This window comes from Hyperolius riggenbachi, chromosome 3, assembly GCF_040937935.1.
Source record: "Hyperolius riggenbachi isolate aHypRig1 chromosome 3, aHypRig1.pri, whole genome shotgun sequence".
Taxonomy (NCBI): domain Eukaryota; kingdom Metazoa; phylum Chordata; class Amphibia; order Anura; family Hyperoliidae; genus Hyperolius; species Hyperolius riggenbachi.
In genome coordinates, this window is record NC_090648.1 from 383,158,031 (window position 1) to 383,176,116 (window position 18,086).

At 46.6% G+C, this 18,086-nt stretch overlaps 1 protein-coding gene across 2 annotated transcripts in view; it reads right to left on the minus strand.

The window, feature by feature from the left end:
• Nucleotides 1–18,086, minus strand: part of PIK3C2G (phosphatidylinositol-4-phosphate 3-kinase catalytic subunit type 2 gamma) — a 194,458-nt gene that overhangs the window by 14,394 nt on the left and 161,978 nt on the right. For both annotated transcript variants that reach the window (XM_068277370.1, XM_068277371.1), the window contains exons 25-27: nt 15,626–15,782; nt 14,731–14,840; nt 14,226–14,397 (exon numbers count right to left, since the gene is read on the minus strand). In XM_068277370.1, the coding sequence (XP_068133471.1) occupies nt 14,226–14,397; nt 14,731–14,840; nt 15,626–15,782 (439 nt within the window). The remainder of the gene's footprint in view (nt 1–14,225; nt 14,398–14,730; nt 14,841–15,625; nt 15,783–18,086) is intronic.

Here is an 18,086-nt window from a genome sequence, read left to right on the forward strand (position 1 = left end):
AGAGCATAATATAATGGTGGATTCACACTATGCTCATTTCATTATGCATGCATTATAATCACAATCAGAATCATTTTATTATTCGCCAAGCACGACTTGGTCATGCCCGGAATAGGGCTTGGCACAAAGATGGTACAGGAAAAGACAGACAACAGAGATAACATGGTAGCATACATCAAACAAATGCAATACAGTAGTACATAACAGAGGAAAACCTTGTTCACAGTAAATATGAAGTTCTGCTATGCAGACATGCTTAAAGAGACACTGAAGCGAGAATAAATCTCGCTTCAGTGCTTATATTCAGCAGGGGCACGTGTGCCCCTGCTAAAACGCCGCTATCCCGCGGCTAAACGGGGGTTCCTTCACCCCCAACCCCCCCCCCCCCTGCAAAATCAACGACCAAATTGGTCGTAGATTTTGCTGCTGCTGCAGGCAGGGCTAACGACTGCAGCCCTACCTCACAACGCGTCTATCAGCGGCGTATTGCCGCCTCTCCCCCGCCCCTCTCAGTGAAGGAAGACTGAGAGGGGCGGGGGAGAGGCGAGGATACGCGCTGACAGACGCGCGTGGGACAGGGCTGCGGCGGTTAGCCCTGCCCCAATGCGGAAGCGCTCCCCCGCTGCACGGAGGGGATTTTGAAGGTAAGGGACCCCCGTTTAGCCGCGTGATAGCGGCGTTTTAGCAGGGGCACACATGCCCCTGCTAACTATGAGCTCTGAAGCGAGATTTATTCTCGCTTCAGAGTCTCTTTAAAGGACGGCACTGGCTAGTTGAGGAAGAACAGCCTAAGGAGAGAGCGATGGGAGTGAGTCCAGAGAGTTCAGTGATTTGACCGCTGAGGGGAAAAAGCTCTTCCTGTGTCTTGAGGTCCTGATGTAGATGGACCGATACCTCTGACCCGAACGGAGTCGACTGAAGAAGCAGGAGCATGGGTGTGAGAGATCGTTGGTGATCCTCAGTGCTCTGGAGCTCAATCTGGTGGTGTAGAGGAGGTCTAGAGGGGGGGAGAGAGGTTTTCCAATGATTTTCTCCGCTGATCTGATGACCCTCTGTAGCTTGTGTCTATCACAGGCAGAAGAGTCAGTGTACCAGACCGATTCTGACAGATTCTATTGTGGCTGAGTAGAAGCATGTCAGAAGTTTCTGGTCCATACCGAACTTCTTCAGCTGGCGGAGGAAGAATAGTCTCTACTGGGCTTTCCTCTGGGTGGAGGTGGTGTTGGCCTTCCACCTCCGGTTGTTGGAGATGCTTGTACCCAGGAGACGAGCGCACGGGACTTGTGTGACTTCTGTGCCTCCTATATGGATTGGGGGTGTGGTGGGAGTGCGCTGCCTAAAGTCTATGATCAGCTCAACAGTTTTCCCGGTGTTGAGGACCAGCCCATTCACCCTACACCAGTTACAGATACTTTTGACCTGGTGACGGTATGCCTCCTCGTCGCTGTTGGTGATGACGCCAACAATGGTAGTGTCATCCGTGAATGTGTGTGCACTGCAATGGATGCTGTGCACATTATAGTGCACATGATAATTGAAAGCCTGCATGCAGCAAGTTAGAATACCGTGACCTGTTACAACTCAGGCATGTCAATAGGCCCATAGAATTGTACAGACAGACAGTGAGTTGACATGCAGAATTATTCTGCAATGCAATGGATATAGTGTGAACATAGATTAAAGGACCACTATCGTGAATCACTTCATTTTTAATTACCCCACAGTATCAAAAACCTGAGTGGTTCTTGCCTTTTTCATGATTGCTAAATCAGTAAAGGACCAGCCTTTAAAGCATTGCTATCATATAAATCTGGCCAAGTGGGGTCTGAACCCTCTATAACAGTAATTATAGATTGACGGTATACCTTGAAATGAATCAGAGCACTCAGTATATGATTTTATATAAAAATTGTATTTGCTTATCATACAGCGTATATACAAAATATGAACAGTTCCAAGTAGTGTTTCCTTCTAACAGTATTCCATCTCATCAAGGCTTTATAGCCAAGCGATCATCAATCTTCTAAGCACTTTCAAAAAAGTATATAATACTTGTGTTATATAGAATAAGATCAAAAATAGTCTCATCTGTATCAATAGCTGTGTATACAGTAGCTGTGTAAAACTTGTAGTAAACTTCTTAAAGAAATAGCATAAATAGCATAGCTTCTAAAAAAACTTCTTGCTAAAATCTTAACAGAACTTAATGCTGAAAAATGAATACAGTAAATCACCAGAATATTAAGCATATTACCCCTTCTCTTTCATCTCTTCAGCATCTGGGAAGGTAGCTTCTGCCTCGTGTGTCTTCTCAGGAGATTGGTAGGCTAGTGCAAACTTATGAGCTTTCAGCTCCTACTTTTATAGTGATTGGATGCAATATGGCTGCCTAATCTGAAATTTCCCTAAATCCCAGGTTCAGATTGGCTGAAACTTTCGTGCGTCAATGCTTTATCATGTTTTGAATACCTAAGTCATAATATTATTGTTTATACATTCCTTATTACCTTATCTTGTGAGAATTAACGTCATTTGGAATGTTTACAAATTCTGACATTTGATATCAGGTCATATTTGACGCAGTTAATTAAAAATGGACGTCACCAGCCATCTTGTCTGCTGGTTGACTTATTTGCCCCAGACATTTGGACTTTCAAACATTAAACAATGTAATTTATGACACATTTCTGATAATGTGTCCTTCTGCTAATTAGTTTGGAATGTGTCTGTCCTTTCCCAGACATAAAACTGGTCAGGTTGACACTGTTATACAGACCTGTAAGAATCTTCAGCAATATAAGGCTTGTTGAAACATATAGGGCTTCTAATATACTTATTTAAATATAAAGCTTATTATATAATTCTTCTTAAAACAATTAATCATATAAGATATAATTGCACATTAAAATGTAATAATATAAAATCATGTTCTTTCCACCGGCAGATGTCAGCATTTCATCATGTAAATAACAAGCAGTATTAATAATATTAATTATAAGACTATGAAGCCGCCAGGTGGCATAATTGTCTTAAATTCGGGACAATAGATAAAACCTTGTAAAGTTCTATTGACATTCCAGAATTTTTGATAACACCTCCTAACCCAAACATCCATGTGGAACACATCTAAAGTGTTTTGAAACCTTTACTGGCCAAATCCAGCATTTAAAGAGACTCTGTAACAAAAATTGCATCCTGTTTTTTATCATCCTCCAAGTTCCAAAAGCTATTCTAATGTGTTCTGGCTTACTGCAGCACGTTCTACTATCACCATCTCTGTAATAAATCAACTTATCTCTCTCTTGTCAGACTTGTCAGCCTGTGTCTGGAAGGCTGCCAAGTTCTTCAGTGTTGTGGTTCTGCTATGAACTCCCCCTTCCAGGCCCCTGTATGCACACTGCCTGTGTATTATTTAGGATTAGAGCAGCTTCTCTCTTATCTTTTACAAGCTGGATAAATCCTCCTCTGAGCTGGCTGGGCTTTCACATACAGAGAAATTACATACAGGCAGAGCTGTCTGCACTCTGCTGGAAGAAACAGCCTGACACTTCAGTGGAAGATAGCTGCAGGGGGAAAGAAACACACAAATGATCTCTTGAGATTCAAAAGGAAGGCTGTATACAGCCTGCTTGTGTATGGATGTATTTTCTATGTGTGGACATACTGTACATCAATCTACTTCCTGTTTTGGTGGCCATTTTGTTTGTTTATAAACAAACTTTTTAAAACTGTTTTTAACCACTTTTAATGCGGCAAGGAGCGGCAAAATTGTGACTGAGGGTAATAGGAGATATCCCCTAACACACTGGTATGTTTACTTTTGTGCGATTTTAACAATACAGATTCTCTTTAAATGTATTTCAAAGTAATAGATTATATTATATATACTTTAACTTTTAACAAAAATTATTTATTTCTTTAGAGTAGAACGTCGAATACGGCCAGGGAGGAAGTGGCAGTTATCCTCCTCAGTCATCCTTAGGAACACCCCTTGCTCCCTGCCCCCCAGCCATAATTGTTGATAACCTGTTTTTTAAAAAAACCACAGTATAACTTACCTAACTCCAGGTTATATCAACAGCAATTCAGGATTACTTGAAGCTTGTTCATACTATGAGTGATGTTGTCAGTTTTCATCAAGATCTAAACAGCAACGCTACACATTTACACACAGCAGCCATAAAACAAAGCACTAAACAGGGGAGCAGTGAAAAATGGCGAATGAGTGATAATGATAATGAGTGATAAAAATGGTGCCCTATTCACTTACATTATCAAATGATATTTATCGTTTTAAACATTAAAAATGGCAAAGACCCTGTGAACGTTATTTATCGTTTTAAATCCTGCTTTTTTTGTCTTGCCTGAACGCTATTTATCGTTTTAAGCCCTGCTTTGCTGCCATTTAAAAATAACGTTTAATAGCAAAGCCCCCTTAAAAGCTAGAAACACCACATTTTTCCAAAAAGACCATTTTTTGAGAAAATCGAAATCGGGGAATTTTTTTTTTAAATGGCGTGAGGTCCCCCCTCCCGAGCCTCTGTAACCCCTTGTCTCCCATGCAGGCTGGGATAGCCAGAATGCTGAGCTCCGGCCGACTGGAGCTTCGCTCCCTGAGCTATATCAGCCCGCATGGTCCATGGTATGGGGGGGCTCCAGGGGGGAGTGGCGGCCAATCCTTCGCTTTCCCCCCTGGAGCCCTTGTCCAATCTATGGACAAGGGGCTCTTCCCCACCTCCGGTGCCCCAGGAGGACTTAGGGGCGATGACTCCCTGGGGGGGTTCATGGTGGCATCTGTGAGACCCCTTTAAGAAGGGGACCCCAGATGCCCGCCCCCCCTCCCAGGAGAAATGAGTATAGGGGTACAAAGTACCCTTTACCCATTTCCACAAAGGGTTAAATGAAATAAAAACATAACCACGAAAAAGTCGCTTTGCTATGAAACGGTTTCGGCGGGCAGACATATTTTCAAACGGCAGCAAAGCAGGGCTTAAAGAGAATCTGTATTGTTAAAATCGCTCAAAAGTAAACATACCAGTGCGTTAGGGGACATCTCCTATTACCCTCTGTCACAATTTCGCCGCTCCTCGCCGCATTAAAAGTGGTTAAAAACAGTTTTAAAAAGTTTGTTTGTAAACAAACAAAATGGCCACCAAAACAGGAAGTAGGTTGATGTACAGTATGTCCACACATAGAAAAATACATCCATACACAAGCAGGCTGTATACAGCATTCCTTTTGAATCTCAAGAGATCATTTGTGTGTTTCTTTCCCCCATGCACTGAAGTTTCAGGCTGCTCTTTTCTTCCTGCAAACAGCTTTGCCCTTGTTTGTAATTCCTCAGTATGTGAAAGCCCAGCCAGCTCAGAGGACGATTAATCCAGCTTGTAAAAGATAAGAGAGAAGCTGCTCTAATCTAACTATCCGTTTATCTTCCGAATCCGAATTTGAGCATCCCTGGTCCTGCACTTTGAGGATTACTTGCACATGGGTCACAGCCAGAAGCATACATAGGCCCGTGCAGGCTGTGCAGCTACATCATAGTCCCAACCGTCCCGTTTTCGTCGGGACTGACCCGATTTGGGAGGGCTATCCCGCTATGACCCCCCAGTGTCCTGGCTGGCTGGGGGTCAGATGCAGGGGTCGGACTGTTTGCGCAGGAAGGGAGGCAGCCAGTGAAAGGGAGCTGGAGGCAAAGTGGCGGAGAAGGTGGGAAGTCTCCCCCCCTTCCCTCACCTTGGGACTCCCTTTCCTGGCTCTCCCTTCCGGATTTATGCGTCTCCTCCGATGGCGCAGCGGCTGACAGCGGGCGGGGAGGACTTACCGCTGTTATGCAGCCGCCGGAGAGAGCTGTGATCTGTGCGCCGCAACTCTGGTCTACTCAAGACCAGACTAGCGATGCACAGATCACAGCTCTCTCCGGCGGCTGCGTAACAGCGGTAAGTCCTCCCCGCCCGCTGTCAGCCGCTGCGCCATCGGAGGAGACGCATAAATCCAGAAGGGAGAGCCAGGAAAGGGAGCCCCAAGGTGAGGTAAGGGGGGGGGGGGGGAGAGACTTCCCCCCCTTCTCTGCCACTTTGCCTCCAGCTCCCTTTCACTGGCTGCCTCCCTTCCTGGGGGCACCTATACACCTGGCTATACTGAGGAGACCTATACACCTGGCTACATATACTGGGGGCACCTATACACCTGGCTACATATACTGGGGGCACCTATACACCTGGCTACATATACTGGGCACATATACACCTGGCTACATATACTGGGGACATATACCTCTGGCTACATATACTGGGCACATATACCCCTGGCTACATATACTGGGGACACCTATACAGCTGGCTACATATACTGGGGAGACCTATACACCTGGCTACATATACTGGGGACACCTATACACCTGGCTACATATACTGGGGACACCCATACACCTGGCTGCATATACTGGGGACACCTATACACCTGGCTGCATATACTGGGGACACCTATACACCTGGCTACATATACTGGGGAGACCTATACACCTGGCTGCATATACTGGGGAGACCTATACACCTCAGAAAACAACGAAGGGAAATCTTGCGCTTCTGGGCACCGTGAGTGTAAGGGCAAACCGGTGGATGGTGGTTTCACACAGAGGGCAGCTCCTTCATGCCCGGCTGAAAGGCATTCTTGGATAAAAACAGAAGAAATGGAAAAACGGAGGAGCGCTCCATAGTGTAAAACTGATTTAATAGGTTAAAATGCGCATACAACAATTGCACTTACTAGAAAGTAGATGCATAAAAGCATATCGAGTGAGGGCGAAGCCCTATTCCTGGAACCCTGGGAGGCCGCCTTCAGGTGATGAAGGCGAGGATTCGCCGAAACGCGTTGTGACGCTGCCAGCACGCACCACTGCCAGCACGCACCACTCCCCAGGGTTAGCCACCTCCTGTCCTTTCCATCCGGACCACGTTCTCCGCAGGCCACGGAGTACGCAGAAGGCGGCCTCCCAGGGTTCCAGGAATAGGGCTTTGCCCTCACTCAATTTTCCCCCCACGTAGCTGTCTCTCATAACTACAGTAGGGTCCCGGTTATCTGGCGTGGAAGGGGATTGGCTGATGACGGATAAGTGTGCTTTCTGGTTGCTTGACACTCAATGTTAAAAATAGGCCTAGTAGCTAATACATCACTATACCCCATACTATATACTGTACATACCATTAATTCTGCATTCAACTTAAAAATACAGTAATGTAAAGTATGTTAACCTTAAAGGACTTATGAGGCGAATAAGGTAAAAAAAGTTAAATACCTATTCTGTCTGGGAGGAGGGGGGGGGGGTGTCCCGACCCGATCACTCGGGTTGTCCTTAGCTTCCCCACTAAAGATGGCCGCCAGGTCCGGCCGCGGTTGTGCAGCTCTCATAGCCGCAAGTGTGGCTGCGCAGCTCTACGTCCTCCCCCAGCTCCGACCTCTTTACCGGCAGTCTCGCGTGTTTTACGTACGCGAGAATGCCGGTAAAGAGGTTGGATCTCGGGGAGGACGTAAAGCTCCGCAGCCGCACTTGCAGCTATGAGAACTGCGCAGACCCTCCTCCCCCCGAGCCTGGACACTGAAATAGAAACGCCGCGAAATGAAAGGGGGGATGCGGATGGCGTCCCCTAAGGGTCATAAAACAGAATAGGTATTTAACTTTTTTTTTACCTTATTCGCCTCGTAAGCCCTTTAAGGGAATCGTGGAACCCAGTCTTTAAAGAGAGCCGAGGTGGGCTCAAAAATGTAAAAAAAAGTAAGCTACCTGATCCGGGGTGCTGAGCGTTCTTTTTAAGCCCAGCAGAGCCCACAAACAGCCTAAGACAGTTGGCTTTCACCACTGTGAGTACTGCCGGTGGTTTGTGCTGGTGGGTTGAGCCTGCTGCAGCACTATACAAATACACAATAATAATATGATAAATATACATTAGACCGTGTGTATGGTAGGGATTAGATTGAAAGTTCCTGAGGACACCATTAACATGACAGTACTCTGTAAATAGCACTACGAGGGCTCTTTCACACCAAGACGTTGCGTTTTAGGGGGCGTTAAGGTCACATAACGTGCCCCTAATGCAACGCATGGGGGTGTTGAAGTTGGACGTCAGATTGAGCCGCGTTATGCGGCTCTTGGTGTGCTGTTTTTGTTCTATACTGATAGAACGAAAACGGCGCATGCATCAAAAGACTGTGGAGACCACGTGATTGGAACACTCCGCATCACGTGGTCCCCCCAGCCAATCGTCGCACAAAGCGGTCGCTCCAGGAAGTAAACACGTTACGTCAGCACAGTGCAGTGAATATTAATTAGCCATGTGGCTAGTCACAATAGCGGACTCTCCCCTCCTCCTCTCCTGCACTGAATATCACAGCATAGGGCCGGCGGAGGACACAGAGCCATGTCAGCTATATATAATCAAAATCTCAATAGCAAATACAACGAAAACGGCGCATGCTTCGAAAAAACAAAACAAAAAAAACAGACATTACTGAGCATGTGCAAGCAGTGTAATGCAGCAAAGTATGAGTATAACGCACAGCATGCTGCACTTTAATTAAACGTGCAGCATTATACTCTAACGCAACCTGTGCACTGTAAACAGCACATTGATTTTTCAGTGCTGTGAGTTGGGCTGCGTTACAGGCTGCTGTAACGTGGGACTTTAACGTCCCACTGTGAAAGCAGCCTGAAGGATTTGAATTCTATAAAGATAAAGACTGCTGCTGCTGCTGCTGCTGCTGCTGCTGCTGCTACTACTACTACTACTACTGTAGTTTTTTCTTTACCATTTACATTTTTACAAGTTATTTTTCTCAGGAATATATGTGACACTGCTGCATGAGGAATAGTGATAGTTGGTTGTGGCCCAGTCATGTATGAGACATGACTAATAATGAGACATAATGAATAGTTAGAAAATATACCTATACATTAAAATATATATTTTAATGTACTACATTAAAATAGTGCCTAGAGAATGTAACCTAGATTCCCATACCCTTATATTTTTGATAATGTTTGGATCTACCCAGTGGCATATCTGAGTACTATAGCGGCTTTTGCAAACACTTAAATTACTTTTCAGTATTCCCTCTTTGTACTCTATTCTAACACTAACCTTCCCCCCTTTTAACACCTAATTCTAATAAACTTTATACTGCAAACGAAAATGTTTGTTAACACGATCCCTGCAACCGCTATTTCTTGGGCACTCAAATTTCCTGTCGGGCGCCCAATAGCCGATATTTTGCATTGCAGTCTATGGCAGCGCCCTTTTTGTCCATTAGACATATGCTCCCTTTTTTACTGCTTCCTGCGTTAGAGCATTGCATTGGTGGCAGTCTTCTGTGTTACACACAGACTTCAGATCAGACTTGATCGCAGAGAGGGTGCACAGTACCCACACGGCACAATTCACATGCGAAAAGTGACCAATTACGTCACTTCCGCATCTGAAGTGCTGTGCGCCCGCAGGTACTGTACGCCCTCTTCAGGGGCAAACCCAGGATTTTCAAGAGGGGGATTCCTGAAACGTCTCTTTTGGCAAGCCGTACACTACTGTGCATGCGTTTGCCCACAAAAGAAGGGTGCCACTCTGGGGGGAGAGGAGGAAGGAGGGTGCCACTCTGGGTGGGTAGGAGGGTGCCATTGTGGGGGGAGAGGAGGGTGCCAACATGGGTGGGTGATAGGGTGCCACTTTAGGTGGGAGGAGGGTGCCACTTTGGGTGGGAGGAGGGTGCCACTCAGGGGGGAGAGGAGTGTGCCAACATGGGTGGATGGTAGGGTGCCACTTTGTGTGGGAGAAGGGTGCCACTATGGCGGGAGAGGAGGGTGCCACTCTGGGTGGGTTGGAGTGGGTGGTAGGAGGGTGCCATTGTGGGGGGAGAGGAGGGTGCCAACATGGGTGGTTGGTAGGGTGCCACTTTGGGTGGGAGGAGGATGCCACTCTGGGGGGAAGAGGAGGGTGCCAACATAGGTAGGTGGTAGGGTGCCACATAGGGTGGGAGAAGGGTGCCAACATGGGTGGGGTGAAGGGTGTCACTCTGGGGGAGAGGAGGGCACCACTCTGGGTGGGTAGGTAGGAGGGTGCCATTGTGGGGGGAGAGGAGGGTGCCAACATGGGAAAGTGGTAGGGTGCCACTCTGGGGGGGGAAGAGTAGGGTGCCAACATGGGTGGGTGGTAGGTTCCACTTTGGGTGGCAGAATGGTACCAACATGGGTGGGGTGAAGGGTGCCACTCCACAAATAATGATCATCTGAGATCATTCACACCCCACAGCAACAACACATAGCACAGGACATTGTACAGGTTTCAAGCATAATGACTGTGGGGGACATTCACAAACTGCGACCATCGCAAAAAGCACAGCACATTATACAGACTTCACATATCATAGTCAGGGGCGTTTCTAGGGTCCTTGGAGATCGGGTGCACCTGTGGGCACCAGGTGGGGAGGTGTGCGCGCCGCGGCAAAAAAAATGGGTGTGGCCATGAGGTGAGTGGGCATGGCCATGGGTGGGGCCAAATGTACATGAACTTAGCAGCGGTGTAAGCTACAGATGACGGGCCTGCCCATCGAAATATTGGATGGAGCCCCTGTCCTTTATTTAGATAATTTACAATCAGTATAGGCATAGATCAAAGATGTATACGCACATACAATTTTGATTGGTCAATCACTGACCCCCAATTTTACCACCCCCGTGCAGTAAGTGGGCCAACAGACAATGAATTTTATGAACAGAGCTAAAATTGGCTAATCAAAATTGTATGTGTGTACCAGGCTTTTCAGCTAATACTGTACATACTGAAAGTAGCAGGGATCAGCATACAATATAGCTGGTTTACAATCAGTAAAGGCACAGAGTAACACCTTACACTGTACACACTGGAGGTAAATCAGCACACAGTGCAGGCACTAGAGAACAGCGTATACTGTACATACTGTAGGCAGCAGAATTCAGCACACTGCAGCTAGCGTGCCAAAAATATGAGGATCACATTGTGCGGCGTGCTTACCGCGCCGCACCGAAAAATGGGTGGGCCATGGACCAGAATATAGGTGTGGTAACGGGTGGAGACAAATTTACATGAACCTAGCAATGGTGGGACATTAGATTATGACAGTGGTGGCGAACCTTTTGGAGGCCGAGTGCCCAAACTGCAACCCAAAAGTCACTTATCTATCGCAAAGTGGCAACAGCAATTTAAACTAAATACTGTACAAACGTTTTAACTCATACATGAACATTATGGAAAATCCAAGTTGAAAATAAACTGTGAAGATAAACAATTTCATCCATCCTACTCCTGAAAAATGTATTCAATTTTTTAGAACCTCCCAGTTTTATTTTCTGTTTTAAAAAGCTAAAAAAGTAGGTTTAATGCTATTGTCTCATATGATAAGGATTCAGCTTTTCCCATAGTCTCGCAGTTAGCAATCATGTGACCCCCAACAAATCATGAGGCCCCCAACAAGACAAATTCAGCAATCATGAGGCCTCCAACAAATCATGAGACCCCCAACAAGACAAATTCAGCTATCATGAGGCCTCCAACAAATCATGAGGCCCCCAACAAGACAAATTCAGCAATTTTGAGGCCCCCAACAAATCAGAAGGCTCCCAACAAGACAAATTCAGCAGTCATGAGGCACATAAATAGACAGCATTTCACATAAATAGGCAGAATGCCCCCTTAATATGGTAGCCCCCCAAGTTAGGTAGTGAGTGACAGGGACCCCCAGGTTAGCTAGTGAGTGACAGGCGCCTCCAGTTAGGTAGTGAGTGACAGGGACCCCGATAGTGAGTGACAGGGAGCCCCTTTAGGTAGTGAGTGAGTGCCAGGGAGCCCATTTAGGCATTGAGTGAGTGCCAGGGAGCCCCTTCAGGCAGTGAGTGACTGCCAGGGAGCCCCTTCAGGCAGTGAGTGAGTGCCAGGGAGCCCCTTCAGGCAGTGAGTGAGTGCCAGGGAGCCCCTTTAGGCAGTGAGTGAGTGACAGGGAGCCCCTTTAGGCAGTGAGTGAGTGACAGGGAGTCCCTTTAAGTAGTGAGTGAGTGACAGGGAGTCCCTTTAGGTAGTGAGTGAGTGCCAGGGAGCTCCTTTAGGAAGTGAGTGAGTGACAGGGAGCCCCATTAGGGAGTGAGTGAGTGACAGGGAGCCCATTAGGTAGTGAGTGAGTGACAGGGAGCCCCTTTAGGCAGTGAGTGAGTGACAGGGAGCCCCTTTAGGCAGTGAGTGAGTGACAGGGAGCCCCTTTAGACAGTGAGTGAGTGACAGGGAGGCCCTTTAGGTAGTGAGTGAGTGACAGGGAGGCCCTTTAGGCAGTGAGTGAGTGCCAGGGAGCCCCTTTAGGCAGTGAGTGAGTGCCAGGGAGCCCCTTTAGGCAGTGAGTAAGTGACAGGGAGCCCCTTTAGGCAGTGAGTGAGTGACAGAGAGCCCCTTTAGGTAGTGAGTGAGTGCCAGGGAGCCCCTTTAGGCAGTGAGTGAGTGACAGGGAGCCCCTTTAGGTAGTAAGTGCCAAGGAGCCCCTTTAGGCAGTGAGTGAGTGCCAGGGAGCTCCTTTAGGTAGTGAGTGAGTGACAGGGAGGCCCTTTAGGCAGTGAGTGAGTGCCAGGGAGCCCCTTTAGGCAGTGAGTGAGTGACAGGGAGCCCCTTTAGATAGTGAGTGAGTGACAGGGAGCCTCTTTAGGCAGTGAGTGAGTGCCAGGGAGCTACTGTAGGCAGTGAGTGAGTGACAGGGAGCCCCTTTATTTAGTGAGTGAGTGCCAGGGAGCCCCTTTAGGCAGTGAGTGAGTGACAGGGAGCCCCTTTAGGCAGTGAGTGAGTGACAGGGAGCCCCTTTAGGCAGTGAGTGAGTGACAGGGAGCCCCTTTAGGCAGTGAGTGAGTGACAGGGAGCCCCTTTAGTTAGTGAGTGAGTGCCAGGGAGCCCCTTTAGGAAGTGAGTGAGTGACAGGGAGCCCCATTAGGGAGTGAGTGAGTGACAGGGAGCCCATTAGGTAGTGAGTGAGTGACAGGGAGCCCCTTTAGGCAGTGAGTGACAGGGAGCCCCTTTAGGCAGTGATTGAGTGACAGGGAGCCCCTTTAGGTAATGAATGAGTGCCAGGGAGCCCCTTTAGGAAGTGAGTGAGTGACAAGGAGCCCTATTAGGCAGTGAGTGAGTGACAGGGAGCCCCTTTAGGCAGTGAGTGAGTAACAGGGAGCCCCTTTAGGCAGTGAGTGAGTGACAGGGAGCCCCTTTAGGCAGTGAATGAGTGACAGGGAGTCCCTTTAGGTAGTGAGTGAGTGACAGAGAGTCCCTTTAGGTAGTGAGTGAGTGCCAGGGAGCCCCTTTAGGAAGTGAGTGAGTGACAGGGAGCCCCATTAGGGAGTGAGTGAGTGACAGGGAGCCCCATTAGGGAGTGAGTGAGTGACAGGGAGCCCATTAGGTAGTGAGTGAGTGACAGGGAGCCGCCACCGCTCCCCCCCTTACCTCGCAGTCTGCAGACCTCAGGATCAGTACGAGCGGGCGCCGGACGCACCCGCTCTATATGCGGAAGTGATGTCACTTCCGCATATCAGTGCGGGCGCTGGGTCCTAGCGCCCGCACGATTGGTCGCCGCCTGATCGAGGTCTGAGTGACGCGGCGGCGCCTGGAGGGAGCTGCTGGCAGAGGGGGTGAGCGGCGGCCGGGCGGAGATCCGTGGCACCCCAGGACAGATTGGGGGCACGTGCCACCCCAAAATAGGGCTAGCGACGCCCCTGATCATAGTATTATATTAGAAGCCAGTTGGGGTCATTCACACACTACAGACATAGTGAGAAGTGCAGAACATTATATAGACTCCATACACTGAAAGAATGGAGAACCATCAGAATACATAAGAGTCCCCTTCACAAACTCTCTTTGGAGTCTCCAATTCAAGATTAAATTCTGAGTGTCACAGCATAGCTACAGTACTGGAATACTATGTGTACCAATTTGATTGTGGCCCAGGAAAGCCTCCACCTTAATCTTCACAAGTCAGTTTGGCAAAGCCTTAAATTCAATTTTTGGTGGATGGTCAATGACTAGTCTGGATAAATTTGGATTGTGAATGGGAATCCACACAAACATAGGGAGACCACACAAAAGTCACATAGGCTCTGGGGAGAAATAAATTCAGGAGACCAGTGTTATACTTCCACAACATACAGCCAGTGGGGGAATCAGTATTTTACTTACCATTCTATTGATCACCTTGAAGCTTTTTGCTGCTGTTTTCCGGAGAAGCTTCGGCAGAGATGAGTTGGTTGGTCCAGCCCATTTGGTAGCATCACCGGGGTTCATGGTGGCAAAGGCGTGGATCAGGAAGTTTAGCTTTACCGATATGCACTGTAGACTCTCTGTGATCTTACTGCAGAAAGACAGAGAGAAAAAAATCTTCCTGGAAGGACTGTGAGGCTTGAGAAACGGCTGCAGCTTATCAACTTCTAACCAGCACAAGAGATATATGTGGCATGGGCAATCTATTATGTTTGCAACTGAATGAATCATACAGTGCATTGGCTGGCTCCTACTACATGCATCTCAACTGGTTGGTTATAAGTCGATGAGTTGTTGAATTCCCTATGTGACCCTGTCGGTGAGCACCCGAATAGAGACATAGCAATGAGCCACACATCCGCATACTGATATGGCCCTGCATCTGTTCCCATCAAAAGCATTTCATTCTCTGTGTCCTCCTTACCTGGTGAAATAACTGGTGGCCTGAAGGTCAGAGTCGTGTGGTCGCATGTTTTCATGGACAAACTTCAGATCATGAATCCCGGACAACTCGGGGAGACCGGCCTGCAGCATCTATATGAAGAAATAGACACTCACTGCCAGATTAATCAATACATTACCATAGGTAACACATGCTCTTGCACTGTGTAGTGTGTAATTATCAAGCAGCAAAATAAAAAATCCTGGTAAGTCTGTATAGTAGAGTAAAAAAAAAAGTGTTGTGCCTTAATTGCATAGAGGTGTAGTTTGAACTTGATATCAGTTTTGGAAATTATTAGTCTATTGAAAACTGAAATTGAAAGATCATTCTAAGTTATGAAAACACTTGTGCTCGACAGAAACTGAATTTATTTTTGAACACAATCTGCAATCTAAACATTTGAGAATACAGGTGTTCATATAATTTTGATAGTACCATCATTTCTATGCGAAATTAACACTTATGTGGACATTCTGAAATTGCTTTTCAGCAAAGAAAACAATAGAAAGAACTGGGGAAAATTGATTTTTTTTTGTTCAGTTTTAATGGTATTGGGATAATAGTACTGTATAAGTATAATATGTAAAGTATGATTTTTTTTTGTCATCTGCTGTCATTGTGGTTGTTATTAGAATAATAATAATAATAATAATAAAAACAGCATCAAATACACAGGACCCACCGACAGGGGAAGCAATTCTGAGTAGATGTCAAATGTACAGAAAATGTTGTCATCATTGACATCATATAATCGGATAAAGGGTGAAGTACAGAGACTGCGTTTTGCTGGCAGTCCCTGCCTGCACAGAGCAGAGGGGGTGTGTCTTTGTGCCAGTTTCTAATACAGAGTAGAATGTAAGTTTTGCGCATCTCTCACCAGCTCCAGCAAGTTGATGACCAGGTAGCTGTGTTTGCGGATGATATTGTAGGCACAGCAACAAAGATCTACAAACTCCTGAGCGCGCTGTGGACTTCTGCCCTCCTGGGTGATGAAATTTTCCATTTCACTGGTGAAGATGAAGGGGGCACGGTCCCTGGAAAACACAGACCAATAACAGCACACTATATGGGGTAGTAGACAGAGCAATCTACTTTACAACACAAAGCCACTGAGGATTTTGGATAAGAGTAACATTATGGTCTTTCACTCCATAGGCACTGGAAAATTCCCAGCCGAGGCACTCCTAATGATGGAAAGTCATTTTGAATTTTAATGCAATGAAGTTGCCAGCAGAGTGTGCTGTGTTTTCCGCAGTGCAACTTGGACACTGGTGACTAGAAGTGAAGGTCAGCAAGTTGCTAACATTTCCAGTATTATGCAAATGTATGCAGCTTAGAAATGGGTCAATCAAATGCAGCAGCAGGGATCTAAAACAAGCATTAATGGAACCTAACAAGTTTGCTCTTCTGCCATTTTCCACATATGCAGTTTTCTAAAAGTAAGACTGAGGCAGGGAACACACTTGTTTTCGTGCGCGTTTTCTGCACAGAAAAACTGAGTACTCATGTTAATCAATGGGCTAGTACACACTTAATATGTTGTTCGCGCGCATAAAAAAAACTGACATTTTGCATCATGATTCTGCACATTTTGTCAGTTTTCTCTATCAATTACATCAGCTGCTGTGAAAAAACGCGCGTGTTTTCCTGCATAGAAACACACTTGGTGTGCAGAAAAAGTATGCAGGAAAACACGCGCAGAAAAATGAAAGACAAGTGTGCTCCCTGCCTGAAGAGATTAAAAAAAAAAGTCTGATACTTACCTATGGAGAAAAAAAGGCTCTTGATCCTATTGAGTCTTCCCGGTTCTCTCATTCCACCGATCTTACCCCCGTTGTATGTATTCGATTTCGACCAACTGGTCAAATACGCCTTCAGGAGCAGTTGTGTTTCCAAGTACTCCAGAAGATTGCAGCTCTGTACAGTGCATGTGCAAGCCCGCACTCGCCGCAAGTGCTCCTGAAGCCTTTCAAGGGCTCCCGGAGACAGCGTAACTTCACGGGGGGAAAGTGCTGGAATGAGGGGACCAAGAGGGAACCAGGGCCGGTTCTAGACAGGTACACATGAGGGGGCAGTCAGAAATGTGAAGGGGGCATCATGTTTTTGAGCACATTTTTTCTAGACATGGTTGTGCGGCTGCGGCAAAAAATGGGAGTGGTCATGATGGCATGTGGGCGGGGCTAACTGTAATGTAGTTATACCAGCTAATGTAGTTACATAAAACAAAATTGAAGTACATGCACATAATGACAGACAGCCTTTCACCAGTAAATGCATGGAATGAGAGACAGCGTTTCACCAGTAAATGCACATAATGGCAGACAGCCTTTCACCAGTAAATGCATGTAATGAGAGACAGTGTTTCACCAGTAAATGCACATAAGAGACAATGACAGACAGCCGGTGTCCCCAGTATATGTAGCCAGGTCTATAGGTGTCCCCAGTATATGTAGCCAGGTGTATAGGTGTCCCCAGTATATGTAGCCAGGTGTATAGCTGTCCCCAGTATATGTAGCCATGTGTATAGCTGTCCCCAGTATATGTATCCAGGTGTATAGGTGTCTCCAGTATATGTGTATAGCTATCCCCAGTATATGTAGCCAGGTCTATAGATGTCCCCAGTATAGGTAGCCAGGACTTACCGTGTCCCCAGTATAGCCAGGTGTATAGATGTCCCTCGGAGGGGTGGCAGTGCAGAAAAGAGGGAGCGGTGGGCAAGGGGGGACATCTCCCCCTTCCCTCACCTGGGGCTCCTCCTTCCTCGCTCCCCCCTCCAGATTTGAGTGGCTGGCAGTGAGCGGCGGCAGAACACTTCCTATGCCCGCTACTCTGGTCTAGTCAGTGACGTCACCAGAGTAGCAGAGCACAGATCTCCTTCCCGCCAGGAATAGGAAGTGCTCTGATGCCACCCGCTGCCAGATGCTCAAATCTGGAGGGGGGCGCGAGGAACTTGGGTACTTGGAGTCGGAGTCTGAGTTGGGATAAAAAGCACCTACTCCAAATCCTAATGAATTTAAACTGTAATTAAAATAGCAAATATGATAAAATGTTCTATTTCTCAGATAATAGTCATAAATAAGTTATATATACAGTAACAGCTGTGCTTAGTCCACAAAAATGAAATAAGCCAATCAAAAATAGTTACTTGTGCTGCTTCAATAAAGCAGTCCCCGTATTTTTAAAGTCAGATACACATATCTGATTGTGACTGTATACATGATGTGTACACAGGAATCTCTTATATATACTAAATAGCATCTATGCTATAAGAATAAAGCCTGATGTGTAGCTGTGTCACTAATAGAGATGGTCAATGAGATGGAAATAATTTTGTGCTG